A 20,282-nucleotide genomic window follows, 5' to 3' on the forward strand; every position below is an offset into this window, starting at 1 on the left:
AACTTGACTAACAAGTCCTTCCTGGGCCAGCCACAGTAACTGCTGGATGTAATTACTGCTCTGTCATCTTAGCAGTGATAGAATTGGGTTCCCTCCATTGGCTCTGCAGCTACTGTAGAACATCATTTAATCCACCCATGCTGATGTGAACCTTTGTTTTCCCAAACATTAAGGCAGAAACATCTGGCTAGATATAAGGTAGGTTAACACAAATAAATTTTGCAAGAAGCAATGTTCACAGTCACTATTTTGATATGCAAATAGACTTCGATAATGAACTGTACAGAATTAGCTCGTAAGATTTGGATGAAGGTGTTTTGAAAACTCATGCCCCAAGTGAGGCTCCTCCATGCTTAATCACCTACACAAATTACCTGCTTTCCAAAAGCAGCCACCCCTCATGTTTGCTTCTGAGAGAACTGTCAACTGCCCAGGACTGATTAAATCAAAACACCTCTGCTATGTCTGTGAATTTTAGTTTGGAGACACAGCCTTGAGCATCACATTTCTAGCATTGGCAGGACAGGCCACTGGATTCTACTCTTCCTGCTGGCATTACTCAGTTTGTGACATTAAAGAACTCGCTTAGCTCATGCTCTTTAATGTAAGAATAAGGAAAATCCTTGTCTTACAGTGGGCAAAACTAACACTGGGTGCAGGAGACACTTCATTAACCATTGACCTAATCTCCAAGCAGTTCACACCAGGTTTTCTTTATAATCCAGGACAGAAATCCACACTCTAAGGATGGAATTCATCTAATCAAGTACATAGCACTGTAGGAGGAGATAAACCACATGGCAGACTCCACTGACAAAGGTGATTAGATCTCTGCTGACTCTAAAGGAAGACTCATGATCACAAGATGTTTGTGTATCAGCTACCAATTCCCAAACATGAATCCCTCTCTTATTGTCCAGTTGAGGCTGTGGTTTCATGACCAGCATAAGTGGATGCCAGTATATGGTCACACACTTTTCCCTGCTCAAATCACATGGTCCTGTGTGTCAGCTCTAGCAATCCTGCTGCCCTAGGTAAATAGGATTATCTGGCTGGACTGGCTGAAAAACAATGAAGATGAAAAAGAATTTGGGTTTTGGTTGCACTGGCAGGCAAAGCTGATGCCCCTCATGGCATCACATGCCCTCTTTGCTAGATCTGAGGCCTTGTTGGGAGCAGGAATGTAATTTCTGGAAGGGACTTGCGGTGGCTCTTTTTTGCACCAGCTTTTAGTTGGACCAGCTAAAGTTGAGAAAAAAAAGGCCTCTGTGAAAGGCAGTTCTGAAAATTAATAGATGCAGTTACAGAACATAAACTTTACATGTGTGTGCTTACTGCCTTGGGATATGATTTGACAAACATCAAATATAATTGATCCTTAACATGAAGCCTTCATGTGAAGGCCACATTTGGTGTCTGGGAAAAGCAGCAGTGTCCAGCAGGTCTCAGAGTAGGGATTGCAGCATATTCCAAGTCAAAGCATCAGTATTTGTTGTGTAATAAAGGGAAATTCATCCATCTCAAGCTGATACAGTAAATATCTAATACATAAAGGGTAAAATGATGAGTATGCTATTGCTCAGGCACTTGAATGACTTTACCTAAAAAAGACTTTGTGTCAGGACAGAAGGCTGCAGCTCTTGCCTGGTGTGTGTTGTGGCAGCAGGAGCAGTGTGTGGGTAGATGAGCTGGCTGGAAGCACCAGGAGTGCCTGGGCTGCTGGGGAAGGCGAGCCTGAGGCTGCCCTCCAGATCAGACCTGCTGGCGCCAGGTCAGAGCAGGGGCCTGTCAAGCTGTGCTGCACAGGGGCCCCAAGCCTGAGTGTGCCCTGCACGTCCTGTGCCACCAGGCTCCTTGCCATGCTGCAGGCAGGCCTGTCTCGCACAGTAGAAATGATAGGATGTGCTGTATCCCTGGACTCATGGCTGTTGCAGGAAGCAGCCTGTAAACTCTGCATATATACAGCCAGGGGGATGGCTTCCATTCCAATCTCCCTGGGGATCTTCCTCTTCTGATACCATGTTCTTACACTGCCTAGCTCAGTCCCTGGGACTGAGGTCTTTGCACAGTGTGCCCTTGATGTCACTGAACTCCCAGGAGTCATGGAGATAAACCAGCATAGCTCCATTCCTCAGGGCAAAATGTGTCACCAAGGGGCATTTCTTTGCAGCACTACGTGGAGGTGCTCTGCAGCCTCCCACGACTCAGAGCTGCACTTGTTGAAATAGTTTTGAACTGACTTTTCCAATGCCAGTACATGCACATTTATGAGTTCCTACAGTATTAACTGTTCCTGTAGGGACTTACCTCAGAGGACCTGAGTGATCTTCTTCCAGCAAGAGACCATGTAGACACCCTTCACCAATGGAATCCAGCATCCTACTGTGACAGCTGAAATCCCTGCCCCCCAGTTAAGCAGCTTGGGCACCAGAAAGTACTGTGAGCTCTCTGACAGGCCCTGATACTGTAAATAGGTGTAGCAGGCACCACTGTGATTAGCACATATCTCTCTCAGTGTCTGTCCTCAGCAATTACTATGGATTCATTGATACTCATTACCATGGCTCCAAGAGAATTGGCTTGTTCTCATGTTCTCTCTACAGATAATAAGAGGCTGAGCTTAACAGTATGATTTATTAAAAATTCCATATGAAGGATAATCGTTTATTTTGGTAATAATTAAAAATGTTATGAACCAATCAGCTGCAAAGACACTTTTTCATTCCAGAATCCGTATTTACAGAATTTTCCCATCCCTGTTGAATCATTGTTTGTCTTTCCACCAGAGCCACACTGTGTGCAAAAGTGAGTAAAACACCACAAATTTTCCTGCCTTTTTTCCTTTAATGATTAATATGGTGGTGATTTTTCTAGTTGGATCCACTCAAGCATCGGCTGAATAAGGCATTTTTTCTAACTAATACCTTATCAGTATTAACTTCACAGCTGATTAGAGCAACTATTTTGCCTGCCTACTTGTGGATTTTAAGAAAATACTATTTGTATCATAAGCAGACATATTGGTGATCAAAGCAACCAGGAAATGCTCTTTAGTCCACCAAAAAGGGCATGCCTGTTTGTTAGAAACAATTACAGATTGGCCATACAGTTAATTGGGCCCGAAGTTCTGGAGCAGTTACAGGCTACTGAATGCCATTGGATCAAGTCAACAGCTTGAAAGTAAAAAAGCAAAATAAAGGAAAGATCAAAACTGGACATAAGAAAGGCATATTTTTAAAACCAGCTGTTTCTTCATTAGGGAGAAAATGTTTTGGAAGGGAAAAAAATGGGCTTTTAATCTGTTTTGCTTCTAAAAGGTTCAGAAGACGTATAGTGGACGATATGCTGATCCCCTCAACTGGAGTTCTGCCACCGACTCCCAAAGAGCCCAGATTTCACAGATGCAGTAACCAGGTAGAAGAAGAAATCTCTTTATAGAGCAAGGTGTCCTTCATTTCCTATCTCAGTGCCAATTACTGCTATAGTCTTTCTTCACAGGTCACAAACAAAAGCATGTAAGCACATGCTTAACTTGCCTCTGTTCAAAGAAGGCCTTTTAATTAAATGCAAACACATGTCTAAGTCCTTTCCTTGATAAAGCTGCTTTCCTTAATCAGTACATAACAGTGACTCCAACCTAGAGCTACAAGAACAGTAATACTCTTCATTTGTGTTATTTTTCATTACAAGGAACAACCTTTTTTATGCAGGTAGCTGGACAGTGAGTGCTTCTGTTTGCTTCGGTGTTGCTGACTGCAACACCAAATCTAATTTGAACAAACCTTGTAAGGACAGCTACCAGAGAGAGAGACAGTGGCTGCGAGAAACGCAGCCTAAAATGAACACTGACAGCCTTGAAGTGGAGCAGACAGATGGAGTCATGTTTGCCACAGTCCCACAAGCCCTCATTAAAAGCCGGCAGGTCTGATGACTGCACAGAAAAGGGAAGAGTTAGGTGTTAAAAGGAGGCAGTGTGCTCTGTACATCAGCGGTTTATAGGCAGGGTTTCACCTTTTCCAAGTGGAAAGGCACGGAGTGATGAAGAGCCCTCCATGGTGGAGATCTCTTCGCTTGCAACCCTGTGCAGAAATTCAAAGGGAAAAAGCAGTGACTTTATTTGCTCAGCAAACATGCTGAGTAATAGCAAAACTCCCAGCCAAAGTCCTGTTCTTCACACAGTGCTCGGCTGGCTCAGGAGAGCCCAGCAGGACTCGGTGCAAAACGTTTCACTGCAGGACAGGTGACAAGCAGCAGCTCTCTGTTCAGACCCGTCACCTGGCTCTGGGGGGGAGGAAGCTGTGCGCCAGACATCCACAGCTACTTCTCTCCTTGGAACACAGAGCATTTATGGTAAGCAAACAGATTTTAGACGGGTTCTTCCACATTTGTGGACCGGAAGCTGAGCCGAGAAAGAATTCTTTGAGTCACGAACAATACCTGGAAGCCTAAAAACCAAAAAAAAAAAAAAAAAACAAAACCAACAAAAACAAAAAAAAAAACCTAACAAAAAATCCAGAGTCTTCCCTACTCTGAAGACAAAGTATTCTCCTTAAAAGCCTAAGCAGGAACACTGTGTCTCCTGTAAAACACCATTTTTGGTTTCATTAGGTACCTTTATCAGTCACTTTCCGATTAATTTTAAAATTGATGATGTTGCCAGATGGACAGCCCTAAGTTTAGGAACTCTCCCTGTTCCTCTTGGCTGCTCGTGTACAGTAATACAATAGAAAAGCCTGGAAACAGCAGCCTACAGCCCACTGGTTTACAAGAAAGAGTGTGGGAAAGAGGTAGATGTGTGAACTCCTGTGTGGTCCAGCTGCCACTCTGTGCCTGGCATGTCCAGCAGCAGGACTGGGCTGCCATGGGAGATCATTCGTCAAAGTCCCTGTGTTTGAAGCCCATGGAGACAACAGTGGCTGGGTCAAAACTATTCATCACGGAGCGGTGGAAGGCCTCAGGAACCATTTTTCTTCCCTGCCTGGGAAGAAACCAGGCCCTCCCATTCTCCTGGGGTATATGGTCCATGTCTTGTGGCTTTTGGCCCCCAGTGGAATTAAACATTCAGCCTGGTATAGCAGGAGAAAAAGCTATCCCTGGACATGGCTAAGGATCAACAACATGCCATCCTGTAAGGGGAAGGCTGAAGCACGCTGACCAGTGGTGTGGGTGTGCTTGAGCAGATCAGGTGGTCTCATGGTAAAGAGATGTTAAAAGGGTCACAAATTGATCTGGACATTGTTTGCATACCAAGAAAGAAGCCCAAAAAGCCCTAACTCCCCTCTTTAAATTATGCAAAGCTCTTGACACAGTGTATAATGAAGTTTTACTCATCAGGGTTCTACTGATAACGATATCCTGTTTATTTCTCTCAGGAGGGGACTGAGTACTTTTAATCAGGAAAACTATGATGACACCCAGGGGCAACCAACTAACACCCAATTTCAGTAATTCCTGAACCTGAGCCAATGAGAGACACCAAACTTGTTGTGCTCCTTTCCTTCCTAGCTAAATTCCATTGGATTAATAGCAATCCCTGTAAAATGATGACCCATCTCACCTGCAGGAATTAAAAGAGCTTTGAGCTGCACCAGTTTCTTTGACCCATATATCCTAAATTTGGGCAATTCTTCCTTGTAAACTAATGGCCCTGTGTGGGAGTGAGGACGACAAAACATGGGCGTGTTCCATTTCTATGTAATTGCCGGTCAGCTTCCTGGTTATTTATTTCTTAATTAGTGACATTAGGGCATATGGGAAGCCAGGCAGATGAGGAGAACGCTATAGCAATCTAATTGCTGACTGTATTTACAATGGGCATTAAAGAATTCTGTGTGGGCTGCTACCGCTACGTTCAGGGCGTAGCACACCTAGATTTTGACACCAGGATAATCTCACAGAAAGCAGGGATCAGCGCCACAGGTCAGCACAGCAGTGCCTGTGGTGTCCGAGCCACCTCTGCCAAGTGAGGAAGGTTAAGCAAAGGTGTGGGGATGGCACACATGGATAACACTGTGGTATCCAGCTGTGGGCTCATGGGGATGCTGCTGAGCACTGGGGAAGCCTGTCCTGAATCAGTGCTCTCAGTTAGGCTTGTTGATAACACTTTCCTTGTGGATATGTGAGCACCTTCGGCCATTTTACTATTGAAATGAAGTCAGGAACCTTTGCATGGGCCCTGAATCACAATCCTTTGGAATCTGAAAGTATAGGAACAATGTTTTGCATTCTTGCTAGGTTTTCCTTCTTGGGGCATCAGTTTTCTTACTGCTTCTGTGGATCCACACACAGAGCGACACCTCTACAGCTGCAAAGAGCTAGGGCTGCTTGTCTCCTCTCCATGTTCTGCTCGTGGAATATTCTTCGACACTCTTTCTCTTGCTGCCATGTTTGTTGGTTCCCTGGAATGTAGTGGGCAAAGTAAGAGGTCGGCTCTGCCTTTTTGTAATTTTGGGGAATTTTTTTTTTTAATTTTGTGGTTACACTTCTGTGATTTTTCTGGAGGTCTCAAAACACTTGCTTTCCCTTTCCTAACTGCAAGCATAATAAACCAAACAATGTCCAGGGACTGACCTTTTAGGATCTGCACATTTTTTCAGTATTATTATTTTTAAATTATTATAATATTTGATATTGTAGCAATTATTATATAATTATTTTATTAGTATGTTATTTTATTATATTATACAGCCTTTCAAAACTTCAAGCAAAACTTCTTTCTTCTTCTCTTCCAGTTTTTTTTAGCCGCTCATCAGCTATTATTGATCGCCTCCGCACTTATTTTACTGCCCTCAGTGGCACGAACAGGAAAAGAGTCAAACAGAAACCTCCCTACACAAACTCACCCAAAAAAAGCGCAAATCCCACCCAAAATCCCTGCTCAGGACGCGTGACGTCACAGGGCCCCTCACGCCGGGCCGGGCCCCGCCCCCGCGGCCCGCAGGGGGAGCTCCGCCCCCGGGCGCGCGCCCGGCCGGGGCCGTGTGAAGCGCACCTTTTGCACGAGTCCCGCTCGCCGCGGGCGGGGCCTGCGGGGGCGGGGCAGGAGGGGAAAGCCGGGGGGGGGCTGAGCCAATGGGAGCCGCCGTTCCGCGGCGCGTCACGGGCGGCCCCGCCCGCTCTCCGTTTCGGTCGAGGGCGGGCGGAACGGGGCGGCCGCGGCCCGATGGGCGTTACCGGGCGGGGGCGGGGCCTCGCTGTCGCGAGGGCGCGCGGGCCAATGGCGAGCCGGGCCGGGAGCGGGGGCGGGAGGGCACGGCCGGGCGGGCGGGGCGCGCCGGCCAATGGGGCGCGGGTGGAGGCGTGGCCGAGGCGGCGCTCGGGTTCCGTGTGAAAAGAGTGAGGGGGCTCGGGTGCAAAGTTTGCTCGCCCGGCGCCTGCGGAGGGAGCGGCGGCGGCGGTGGCGCGGGGGGAGCGGAGCGCAGCGGCCGCCCGAGCGCTCGGGGCTCCGACCGCCCGCCGCGCTCCTCGCGCCTCCGCTGGGCAGCCGCGATGTGCGAGGGGATGGCGGCGCAGGGTCCGGGCGGGCCGCGGTGCTGGCAGAACCGGCGGGCGCGGCTGCTGTGCATGCTGGCGCTCACCTTCCTGTTCTTCGTGGTGGAGGTGGCGGTGAGCCGCGTCACGTCGTCGCTGGCCATGCTCTCCGACTCCTTCCACATGCTCTCCGACGTGATGGCCCTGGTCGTGGCGCTGGTGGCCGTGCGCTTCGCCCAGCGCACCCGCGCCACCAAGAAGAACACGTTCGGGTGGGTGCGGGCCGAGGTGATGGGCGCCCTCGTCAACGCCGTGTTCCTCACCGCCCTCTGCTTCACCATCCTGCTGGAGGCCATCGAGCGGTTCACGGAGCCCCACGAGATCCAGCAGCCGCTGGTGGTCATCGCCGTGGGGGTGGCGGGGCTCATCATCAACCTGCTGGGGCTCTGCCTCTTCAACCACCACGGCGTCGGGGGCCACGGGCACGCCCACGGCCACGGGCACTCGCACGGCGGCCGGCAGCACCCCCGCGGCGGCCCCAAGCCCGAGCAGCCGCCCGGGGACGGGGAGACTGCGCTGCACCGCGAGGAGACCAGCACCTTGGTGGAGAACTGCAGCAGCTCCAACGGAGTCAGCCAGGAGAAACTGGGTAAGCCCCGCGGGGTAAGCGCCGCTGCCCCATCCAGGCGTAGAAAAGCGGGAGGGGTCCTTTCCCCGAGTAGGGCGGTGGCCGTCCTGGTCCCACCTGGTGCGGGCTCTGTGAGGGCCATCTATCCGCCCTCCTGGGAACGAGATGAGAAACTTTGTTAGCAGCTCTTGGGGCACATGGCTGTCGCACCTCTTCCTCACGCCTTTCCTTCGGATGCCCTAAGCTGCATGTTTGTTTTGCAGACAGGTCAGAGTGTAAAAGAGTCTTAGGATAAAGCAGTTTGCCCTGGGAAAAAAGTTGGTTCTGCAAGGAAAGGCACATGACAAGCGTTTCTTGCCTAGCGACACGAGCTGTCACAAGACGCTGTCCTAATGCCATCCGAACTGGCTGCACATCAAATGGAGCGCGGCTCAGTGCCTCGGTCCCGGCAGCTGGATTGCTCCATTGGGTCAGTTATCAGCTACCTGGGAAGCTACTCTCCATCTAAACCAAACATACTGAAGTCTACTCCACTGCGATAATGCTGTGCTTCTTAATAGCATCGGTATTAATAGGAAGAAGTCTTGGAAGTTGCCAGTCAGAACTGTGGAAGCCGGAATGTGGAGCATGCTGGTGTCAGGGCACATGTGTGGTGTCTTGGAATAATTTTTCTTTAGCTTTCTAAAGCATGCGCCTTCCCACTCACCTGCATGCAGACATACATTTAAAATCTTCCCTTCCCAATTGTGGTTAAACTGTTTTATGGGTAGGAATTTTTTGGGTTATTTTTTAATGGATCCAGAATCCTGGATAGTTCATTTTGAAGCAGCTTGATCAAAGCCAAGTATTGCGTGCTAGCAGAGTGAAAGGTGTGTGTGATTGCCACTTCTCTGTTCCTAGGGCATTCTTGTCACCAGAAGGAATGGACTTCGGGCTTTGGAACCAATTTCTCTCCTTCAGTTTCAGGGTGACATCAGGAGACCATTGTTTTAGCTTAAAGGGAGCTTTAATTGATAGGCGTGAACTTTGCTACAGTTTCAGATTTTCTGTGGTCAGAGGTTCCAGTACACATTTGAGGAACTTAGTTTCTGTTTCTCCGACTCCATGCTGGCTTTGGAAAGACAGGTTTTTCAAGAGGATGGGAAAGTTCCTCTGAATACACTACACCATTTTCTTGACTACATAATAAACTCTTAATGTTCGTTTAGTTCCAACAGAGGTGTCCTAATAATTAGTTTCAAACAATGTAAAATTCCCTTAACCCTTTGTCTCATAGATATTTTGGTTTGGGAATTATTCTTGCATGGTGAAAAATTGTGCTTTTAGCCAAGTTTTGGACTAGTTAGACCAAAAGGTTAACTTATAGCATGGATTAAAATGCATATTGTTGTGAGCTAACTTGGCTGGAATGTCTCATGGATGTGCCTCTGGCAATAACAAATAATTTGTTGTGGGTATTTAGGTGGTAATAGGGTATAATTTTGGTCACAGTGAAACTTTGAAATAAGTTTGTGTTTCCTTCTGTGCCCTATCATGATTAGGTAATGGATGGAGCTATTCATAGTTTGCCCATGGAAAAGTTTCAGGTAAAGGTGATTGGAGACATGGGAGAAGATGTAAGATGTAGAGCTGAAGACAAGGGTGGTCCTGTGCCTTCACTGGCAATCACACAGTGGGGTAGTCCCCGATTTCCTAAGGTGGAAGTGAAAAGTAGGCATAGCCTTAGGGGCTAGTCCTGCACAGGCATTTCTATGCATGTACTTTATGTAAAATAATCAGTTTATTGTTATGTTTCAATGGACATATTTCAAATGGACTTGTTTTAACCATTTGCCATTAAAAAAAATTCAAGATCTTTCTGGGGCTGTGTTTCCTGTTACCCACTCTTGTAGACAGCTGTACTGACTTTCCGGATCTCCATTATTCCAAGTACTTGGTACAGAGCAGAGCGTTCCTCTTTCCTCACTCTCATCGTGGACTTTGAGGTCTGAACTCTGTAACCTAAGACATTTCCCTCTAATGTATTTACTTCTCTGGAAAGTTACAGGTCCCATGTTCCATAACTCCTAGAGGCAGTGTGGAAAATGTAGCTGGGGCTTCAGGGCAGAAGCGTACTGGATGAGTTAATGAGCTGGGGCTTGGAACTCAGCCTCGGTAGGAGCCCACTCCTTCTTCAGAGAGGAGAGGACTTGTGCACACTCTACAACTGCAGAATCGCAGCCACAAGAGCAGAACAGCAGAAGCTGCACGTCTTGTTAATGTTTACAAAGTTCTGAACTCAATAACCTCAGAAGCAGTAAGAGCTCCTTGTTTCAGTTTGTCAGGCCAGGGGCCAGTGCCTGTTGTGTTTCTTTAGCATTGGAAATATCCAAAGAAGAACTTTTGAAGAAAAGCAGGAGGTTAATCATGTAGAATTCTCTCCAGTTTGAACACTGGAAGATGATTTTCTTGCAGAAAGCATTCTTCTTTGTAATGATGTGTGTATTTATTCCCATGTAGCTGGTTAGCTGTGTTGGAGTGGTAAATATTGCAGACAGGTGTGGCAAAGGAGGGCACTAAAATGGCCATTTATGCACAGTCCATGACATGGCTTTGGATATCAGAAGCTGTGTGTCACTCAACAGCTATATGTCACTTGCATAAAATGTAATTTTACTACTTATTTATTTATTCTGAAATAGAAATAACAGTAGTTCATAGCCTCTCAGAGCTTCAGTGATAATTTACACTGCCCTATAGTCAATTCTGCTGGTAAATTCTGCATTTTGAATCTAAAATTTCAGCTGATTGTATCTCACTGGCTCCATGCACCATCTTGGAAAAAATTCCTTTTCCTTGAATTCAGAAGCCTCTTGAAAATGCATTGGTAAACCTGAAAAGAAGCTGCTACACAGCTGTATTCATACAGCTTTTGAGCTTCTGGCTTCAAATGTTAATCTGAAATAGCAGTGCAGTCCTGTGGTTAAAGAGAGATTTTAGCAATGTGATCAGTCTACCAATGTTTCAACAGAAGGAACAAATGTGACCAACTGAACTACTTAAACCACCATTTTACATATGCTCTGGAGTTCTGCATGTTGTTTAAGAAACAAACAGTGAATAGGCAAATGGTTAAACAGCTGGAAAAGGTGGAAGTAGTTTTTCAGTAGAATAAGTTAAAATGTGGTCATCTTCATTCTTTTCCACTCTGCAGCTTTAAGCTCCCTGTAGAAACAGTTGCCTTCTAAGACTGTTTAGATCACTTATTGGGACAACTGAATTTTCCTCAGCCAGAGAAGGTGTTGCTAAGTGTGTGGGTTGAGTTGCTTTTTGGTTTCATACACAGTGTGCCATGCTTACCGTTGGATATGATTTTATAAGAAATTACAGTAACATGTTGTATTATAGCTCATGCCTAATTGTTTTATTGTTTTCTTGTCAGGTGATATGAAAGATGACATGAGTGATGTACAAGTGAATGGGAATGCTGGCCATTATCCTCTGGATGAAGAGGAGGTTGAAGAAGACTCTAGTGCACAACTTAACATGCGTGGAGTTTTTCTGCATGTCTTTGGAGATGCCTTGGGCTCAGTCATTGTGGTAGTGAATGCCTTGCTCTTTTATGGGTTGTGGAATCCATGCCCTGAAGATGGGCCTTGCTTTAATCCATGTGTCAATAATCATTGCATGGAAAATGCTACTTTATCCCAAGCACTTGGCAGAGCTAACAAGTCCGAGCAAGAGGGCATTACTGTGGCTGGTCCTTGCTGGTTGCTATATTTAGATCCTGTGCTTTGTTTGATTATGGTCTGTATACTCCTATACACAACTTACCCGTTACTTAGGGAGTCAGCCCTTATCCTTCTACAGACTGTTCCCAAACAAATAGATGTCCATTCTTTGAACTCAAAGTTACGTACCCTCGAAGGAGTCGAAGCAATCCATGAATTACACATTTGGCAGCTAGCAGGCAGTAGGATCATTGGCACTGCTCACATCAAGTGTCCTGACCCTTCCACGTACATGATGGTGGCAAAGCGCATCAAAGAGATCTTTCACGACGAAGGGATTCATGCAACTACCATTCAGCCTGAGTTTGCCAGCGTTGGCTCCGAGTCAGGGAGAGGGAAATGCGAGTTGCCTTGCAGGACTCAGTGTGCTTTGAAGCAGTGTTGTGGAACAGGAGAAGATAGTACTGCAAAGAAGACAGAAAAATCCTCGTCACTTAGTATTTCTTGTTCAGAAGTTGTCATTGAATTTCCAAAAACGAGGAGGACTAAGTCAGAGAGCATCCCTTCAGTGAAGCTGGAGGCAAACACCGATCAAAACGAGCAGTTTGAGTCATCTTTGTAACTCCCTGAAGGGTGCTACCTGAGTTGTGGTGACTTTGTCAACAGCTGTGTTGCAAGAGGAAGAGACAGATGTTTGAGATGCAATTTTGCCAAGTAGTGTAATTGCTGAAGTCCTTGTTCTTGTCATATTGCTAAATATAGAATGCTTGTTTTAAAGAATATAATGTCACTGTCATGATACAATGTGTTTGTGTTGACTTTGTTTGACTGAGATAGACAGGAAGTGCACCAATGCTGTAACACTTCAGAAAACCAGTTTCAACATTTCAGCAGAGACACTTTTTGCTGTGCTTCAAATTAAGATACTTTTTTCCAGTGAAAAGGTATTTGAGGGATAAGCATGTAGGAACTTAATTTGTGTTACAGATTCTTTGGACCTGCTTTCTCCTTTAATATTTGATTTGTAGATATTTTAATATATTGTTTATTTAGAAGCCCTAAGAAAACCAAAGTTCGTAGAACATTTTTAAAGATATAACTACTAAAAACTGGAAACCACTTTGCAGTTTCACATATTTTTCTTAAAGCTATGTAATAATAATAAATGTGAAGGCTTTTCTAGTGAATTTATTGCACAGCATATTTTAAAGAGAACATCATATGATTGTCAGAAATTGTCCCCTCTTCTTCTGGTCAGGTAGTGAGGTAATTGAAAACAACAGATGTGAAAGGGTTTTTTTTCTGTCAGAATGGCAGTTCAAGCTACTATATACTGCTCTGTGATCGAGACATGAGACTGGTCAATAAAGTAACACAGTCTTCTATACTTTATAGATTTTCTGCTGTTTTACCTTACTTCCAAGTTTTGTCTGGTCATGAAAGTCTTTGAGGTTTAAAGAACCCTTGACTCAACAGTGCTATGAATAAAGAGCTGGAGCTTCATATTTTAGCTGATGCTGAGTTTACTAAGATAAAGAATCAGTTATGTCAATAAGTGCTCTGTTGGGGGAGGTCTGCCTCCAACAATATAGCTCAAGCACCAACAGTGTAACTCATGCTTTCAAACACAGACAGCAGCTCCCCAACAAGTCATGTAACGGTGCATTTTGCTTCTAGCTGAGTGTGTCTGTAAACACTTGCAGTGACTTCAGTCCTGGTCCGCACTGTGTCCTCAGGAGCCCTCCACTGACTTCTGGGGAAGTGGTGCAGGGAGTAATATATTCACTATATTTCACACTTCAAGATGTTTATGTATTACATAATTTCACTTCCTCAGTATCCAAATCTGTGGTTTAAAATCTTGACTCAGTTAATTGACAACTGGCTCTAAACAAGCTGTTAGAGTGTGCTGCCAATTTAGACCTTAGGAAAGGAGAAACTGCTGTGTGGACTCTGTGAATTTGGCAGAGACTAGATGAGAGTTCAGTGATAAAACATACAAGAAATCTAGTCTAAAACCTTGGCCCTTTTGATCCACTCTCATGTTATGTACAGGATCTAATGTCTTGTGATTAATGGATTGCTCCTATGTGCAAAACTGGAAAACAGCTCAGATCTTCCATTGTTTGCTCTTTGACTCTGGTTATGATAAACACTTTGCCTCAGTTTCCCTGTCTTCAAATGGGGATAATACCTACCTCACAGGGGTGTTGTGAGGCTTAACTATTGTGTGATGAGCTCTGAGATCTGTTACTGGAAGGCACTGGAAAGAGGATAAGATACTAGATTACCTGGCATTTACTACTTCTACAAATGTATTGCAATACCTAGGCACAACCAGAGGGAACTGAGGATAGTTTTGGCCTTATGAAATTTTTTGATGCTGTGGTTTTCAGGTTTTTAACAGTATTTAAATGTAGATTTTTTAAAAAAAGAATGTTTTGTTAGTGAAGGGAATGTAGCTTTGCCTCCAGATACATAACACCTCCCTAGTTTGCATTTCTAATTTGTGTCTTGCATCATAATTTCTCCTAAGTAGTACAAAATAGTCCTGCTGCTCATTGGACCTGGATTGGGCCACGTCATGTCAGTGGTCTCACCCAAGCTCTCAGCAGAGCTTTGCAGTCAACTCTCGATTATCCATGGGTGGATTACCAGTGTTGTGCATTAACTGTGCAGTCTGTGGAGCCAAGAGCAGCCCCCTGCTCACGCCACGCTCTGGCCAAGCGCTGTGTGCCAAAGCATGGGAATGGTGGAGGTGCTGGCTCTGCTTCCAGGGTGCTCATCACAGGCTGCATTGCCTGGCTGCAGCACAGCACTGCCCGGGGGTTTTGCCTCTTGGCTGCTCAGATGCATCGGCTGTGGGTGCTGGATGGGTGGGCTTGGCTTTGTGCTGGCTTGGGGAGGTTGGTGCTTCACAGTCACCAGCATTGCTCACCTTTTTCTGTGTTTATGCTTGTTGTATAGTCTCATAAACTAACTTAAATGTATTAATATAGTATTTATATATGTTTTTGTTTTGTCTGAATTACCTTAACTCTTTTTTCTGTTACCTGTATATGATCTAGAGTTGACTGTTAAATGAGATCTTGTATGAGACTACATTTGCAGAGTATGCTACCACTGCTACTATACTACAGAGTATTAACCAAGTAAATTTTGAAATGAACAAAGTAGTATTTTTATTTTAAATGTGTATCCTTGCTTTCTATGGTAAACTTTCACTAATTATTTTCATCACTAGTTTGAAATTGGTCTCAATCATTAGTATGAATTGTTGAGGTCCTGCCATATGTCACTAATGCACCATAGAACTACTGCTCTTTAGTTTGTTTAAAATAATACCAACAAATCAAACCTTGGTAGCACTGAGAAGTCTGACTTCTCTCCTGTTGCTCTTATAAAATGAGGGCAACTAGTAAGTCATAACAGTTACCATCATTGGTTAATAGTCTCAGTAAATGCATCTGAATAGATGGAGTTGTAGTCACTAATTCCATTTTAAACTATTTAATCTTTTGGTTTGGTTTTTTTTGTTTTGTTTTGGTTTTTTTGGGGTTTTTTTTGTGCCAGAAGTCATATTTTTCTATTTCTGTGTCCATTGCAGGCAATGGCTAGCTAAAAAGTCAAAAAACTCTCCCCGTCATTATTTTAAGTATCTTGACAGGATGCAGAAGTGACAGTGATGATGATGATGATGATGATGATGATGGGGGCAGAATGGGGAGTTTCGTGGCCTCTCTGTCATGTGCCCTGTTGCACGTGCAGCACCAGCTGGTGTTACCAGGGCCCTTTAGTCTCCTTAACCCTCAATGGCAAACTCCCTGAAAGCATAGACTGAGGTCAAGGTGGTGGCTGTGCAGCAGCAGGAACACAATTTCTCTGTTCTGGCTGTAGGAGACCTGAATGTAGCCCGCTAACTTGTGAAATAGCTTGCTTTTTTTTTTTTAACTTGATCTGTCTGGGGTTGTACAGACTTGATTTGTTCTAAAGTTCACATTTTAAGAACACTGAGAGCATTCAAAAGCACTGCACAGTCTCTCTTTCCTATTTTTTTTTTTCCCACAAAGCATGAAACTAGTGAATCTCATGTAAGTGAACACTGCAGGGGTGGGGAGCTAATTGTATTGTGTATCACATTCCTGAATTTTTAAAATAAAAACAATTATGGAACACTGATTTTCAGGAAAAATAAGTTTGTACTTCAGTGTCTAGATTGTTTAGGCTTCTGATTAAATGTGTCAGAGATGTACTGAACATCACTGGATGAAATACTTTACCCTTACTCCATGTCTCATCCAGGAACATGCTATTTTAGAATCACTTCCTAGATTATATCTGCACCTAAGTGCAGTGCAAAATTAATTCAGACACTCAGTGGGCTAGCCACAGTACCATCAAGCTTCCTTTTTAGCAGAGTAAATGGTTTCTGTGGAACCCCTAATAATTACAGCTCAACTGCTTTCAACAGCCAGTGTGGGCTTTTGGTAATATCTGTAGCTGCCACATCGCGGTGTGCGGTATGGACATACACAGAGTTATGTAAAACAACCGGCCCCAACTTGTGACTCCCCAAAAGTCATGGCAAGGGCTCAGTCCTGAACATTTCTGTATTCTTAAATAGTTTCATCGGGCTGACGAGTACTTACTTGCACACCAGGAATTACTTGTGGGAGTGAGTCCAAAGCTTCTGCCAGTGCAGCCTGGCTTTTTAAAAAAGTACCTAGATTTTCTGGATGTATTAAAATCAGGACTTCTATGGTGTTTCTAAGTTTGCTGTCGAAATACTGTCAGTTCGATATAATTCCAGGATTTATTCCTTTTTCCCATTCTCCAAAAAGAAATGGGAAAAAGCCCACTGAGTGTCCTAAGACTTGTTAACAAGTTTAGCTAAACTGACGTTGCTGTTTGCTTCTGAAATCGGGCCATGTGAATTTATTAAACACTGCCTGGTGGGGTTTGGGGAGGAGGGATAAAGATTCTTGCCATTCTCCTTCCCCTGCCCCCTGCTTTGACTGCACTTTCTAATCTCTTCAGCTATGGAGAGACCAGGGGGGATGGAGGGGGCGAATTTTGTAACTAGATTTTCTGAGTTCCACGTGGAGGGAATGGGAAATACTGCTAACTATATTTAAAAGTATATAAATATGCTCTGCATATTTTAGTTCCATAGCATAGCATCAGTTACACCCTTCTGAGGTATGCATTTAAGTGGTTCGGGTCCACAGTATCATTGGTTTTTCCTTCTCTGCTAGACAGAAAGAGGTGGATGCTCCATTTGCCTGAGCTAAAGCCAGACTTGACAATTTTCCAAATCAAACGTAGCTTTGCTGATAACAGAACGTCTGATTATTCCTTGTGACCTTTGCTTTGTGTAGTTAGCTGCCTGTGAGGTACAGCACCATGTTTTAGCAGGCTCACATTTATATTTTTTGCACTCACCGTGTTGTCTAACTAGTTGAAAAGCAAAACCACAAAGCTGAAAAACACCTTTCATCTGTAAGTCTCCAAAAAGCACATGGGATTAATTTGGCTTCTTTATTTTCATGTCCTGGATCCTTTTCCTGAACAATGTTAAAGTATGATTGGCATAACTTGTTCATTGACGATATTTCTTTTTGCCTTATTTTAAAATAAAGAATAATATTCTTTTTTTTCTTTCTTCCTTTTTTTTTTTTTTGTTTTTAAATAGTAAAGTGCTGAGAAAATAAATGGAGCTCTTGACTGTCAAATACATTTAGTTGGGATTTCTTTCTCAGATCAGCTCCTAGGAAGGAATCTAACTAGTAGAAATGCACTGTCAGCATCTCTCAGAACCTCAGAATCAAATGCAAAGAGCACAAATAGAAGAGGAGGTTAGTAAATGGGTTGTAAAGTCCTGGCCTCCAACTGTCTGGGTTCCAGGTGCAATTAAAAGAATAGTTGCTCAGTTCTAGTATCAGGAAGAGTTAATTATGCAAAATACGTTTTTTTTATATCAAAGGAAAACAGCTTTTGAAAAGAATATAAAACCCTCTTCTGGACCTGTTAATTGGCCGTGGTTAAATATCTGATGTAAGGGTCAATAAGGTAGGCTTTCTAATATGAGTCTATACTATTTTTTCAATGTCTTTGGAAGAAAGCTGCTTTAGAGCAGAAGATGTTTTGGTGCTTTTCAGCTTCATTTGTTTCAATTCAGAAACACTGCAGTTTGCACAGTTTTTTGGGAGAAAAAGACTGACTGCAGCTGCCAGCACTACTACTGAGGAGGGCAGGATGGTGACCAATACCTGCCTTGAGCTGTTAATAAGCTTGCAATGATGAGTTCATTTTGGAGCCCTTCACTGGTGCAGCTTCAGCAGCTCCTTTTTCTGCTTCAAGAGGGAAAAGTGATTCCACATTATTAGTTATATGTGCAGGAGGGTATGTTTGGTTGTGCTGTAAGCACTGCATGTGAGCTTGAGTTTTGCCATTTTCCAAAGCTACTTCTACCACTTCATGACAGGATGTGATTTAAATTTACTATGAGCATCCTTTATGAGACATGCTGGTGTGGGAATTTTAAATTAGCAGGAAGGGAAGCTTCAGGTCTATAGCTTATTTCTGCTTTTACATGTACCTTCCTGTATGTCATTCCTAGACCTTGTACGTCAGATAACTGCCTGACCACAAGGACCAGATCCAGCTCCCAGAACAACTCCTTGCTGCTTTTCAGAGGAGCTAATGTCACAGGAGAAGGGTGGGATGCGAGTGTCTGACTCCAGGCAGACAAGCACTTTACAGCAGGCACCTTCTCAGGCTGATCCGCACTAGTTTCCCAAATCTGGCATGAAAGCCTTGCCACTGAAACTTTGGCTAGCGTTTATATGTATTTGTGTTTTGGTTTATCTATTTTTTTTTTTTTTTGTGACAATCAACACAAATGTTAAAGTATTGCTGAGACCAAATGGCAATCCCTACCCCCCATCACCCAAGCTCTGTTTCTAGTTACAACATTGGTTGGCTTCCCAGCGCTTCCCTCCTGCACCAGCTCCTGCAGCTAAGAATAGCCCTGGTGATGCTGTGGAACAGGATGTGCAACCTGCTGGGCTTCCTGCATTTGTGCTTGTGTTGCTGGCCTGGGCTGAAGCCTGTCCTCATCTTCCCCTGGACTCACTGGGTGGATTTGTTGGATTTAATTTCATGTATTAGGTTTGCTGTGGGTTGGCCCACACTTGTTTCTGTTGCATTCTGTGCTATAGGCAGCTGCATTCTGCAGTATAGGCAAGACCTCAGCTGAGGGAGTTACTTGCTGCCAGTCTTCTGTGCTTTAGAGTGTGTCTGCAGAGCGTAAGGGGATGCTGCTGGCCTGCTGCAGACCTGGATTCAGCTTCACTGCTTGGTTTGATGTTACCGTGTGATCCCTCTAGCTGAGGGTGCAGAGAGTACAGCTCGGGGAGTCTCTGCAGGTAACTGGGTCACTGCTGCTTACTTGAGCTGGGTGCTCATACTCCTAGTTCAGGAGTGAACAACACTCCCACAGATAAATGCTGCACATACTGCCTACCCTCAAGATCTTTTCATCAGGCAGTGCTGACTGGAGATGCAGTCCATCGTTTTATCCTGTGCTGCCTTGGGCTCTACCCCAGTCAGTTGCAGACAAGTACATTTTCCCTTGAGAAAGGGATTATGTGAGTTAGCAGAATTTGGGTGATGATTTTCACTTGTATTTTTGTGGGCATGTGGGAAGGTTCTGACCCAAATGGATGGGGTTGATTCTGCGTGCTTCCAGCTGAGTGTTAGGAGGGGTTGGGCTTAAGTACCAGCTAAAATCCAGGCTCAAGCAGTTCATCCTAAATATCCATACTGGCAGAGGTCTTAGACTTCTATGTCATGCTAGTTTGAAGTGATTTTCTCTTCACATTGCTGATCAAAAAAAAAAAAAAAAAAGGAAAGAATTGTGTTTAATTATCACAAGAATTCTTACCCAGCCTTGGTAGGTGTGTTTCAAGTTCGTTGAAAACCTCCCTGCACGCAGCAGTGGCACAGTAAGAGACACTGACGAGTTAGTCGGCAAGTTATCACTAAAAAGGAGGTGTTTGGTGCATATGCTTGAGCTTGGAAGTGGAATGACACTTGGCACCATAATGTCCCAGTTATCTTTTTCTGAAGGAGTAGGAAAACTGCAGAACTAAATATTGAGTCAAGCTGCGTGGGCAGAGCTCCTGTGTCAGAGCTGCGCTGACGTCACAGCCGCAGCGTGACATCACGGGCCGTATGTGAAAAGCCCAGAGCATCACCCAAGCTCTATGTGTTATTCAAAACCTCAGTAACATTTGCTGAAAACTTGCATGGTTTGGTGGGGTTTTTTGTCCCTTTTCCTATTCCCTTAATGCTGAGAAGTTTAGCCACACAGCTAAGGGGAGAGTGTGTTGCTCAACTGCCTTGCAACACTGCGTGCTGCCCTGAAAAAAAAGGTGCCATTGAACCCAGAGTTTGAGCACCACTGCACTTGG

At 44.6% G+C, this 20,282-nt stretch overlaps 1 protein-coding gene across 1 annotated transcript; it reads left to right on the forward strand.

Annotated features, from left to right (window-relative positions):
• Positions 1–7,379: 7,379 nt before the first annotated feature.
• On the forward strand, positions 7,380–15,976 carry SLC30A1 (solute carrier family 30 member 1). Its single transcript, XM_082276684.1, has 2 exons — positions 7,380–8,119; positions 11,520–15,976. The coding sequence occupies exons 1-2, from the start codon at positions 7,489–7,491 to the stop codon at positions 12,428–12,430; spliced, it is 1,542 nt and encodes a 513-aa protein (XP_082132810.1). The 5' UTR covers positions 7,380–7,488; the 3' UTR covers positions 12,431–15,976.
• The last annotated feature ends 4,306 nt before the right edge of the window (positions 15,977–20,282 follow it).

This window comes from Coloeus monedula (genome assembly GCF_965178545.1).
Source record: "Coloeus monedula genome assembly, chromosome: 2".
NCBI classification, from domain to species: Eukaryota; Metazoa; Chordata; class Aves; order Passeriformes; family Corvidae; genus Coloeus; species Coloeus monedula.

What these genes read in the sequence shown, in the direction of transcription:
- SLC30A1 (XM_082276684.1), top strand. Translation starts at nt 7,489, where the DNA reads ATGTGCGAGGGGATGGCGGCGCAGGGTCCGGGCGGGCCGCGGTGCTGG. An exon ending in AGTCAGCCAGGAGAAACTGG is followed by an intron (nt 8,120 to 11,519) that starts GTAAGCCCCGCG and finishes TTTTCTTGTCAG; the next exon opens with GTGATATGAAAGATGACATG.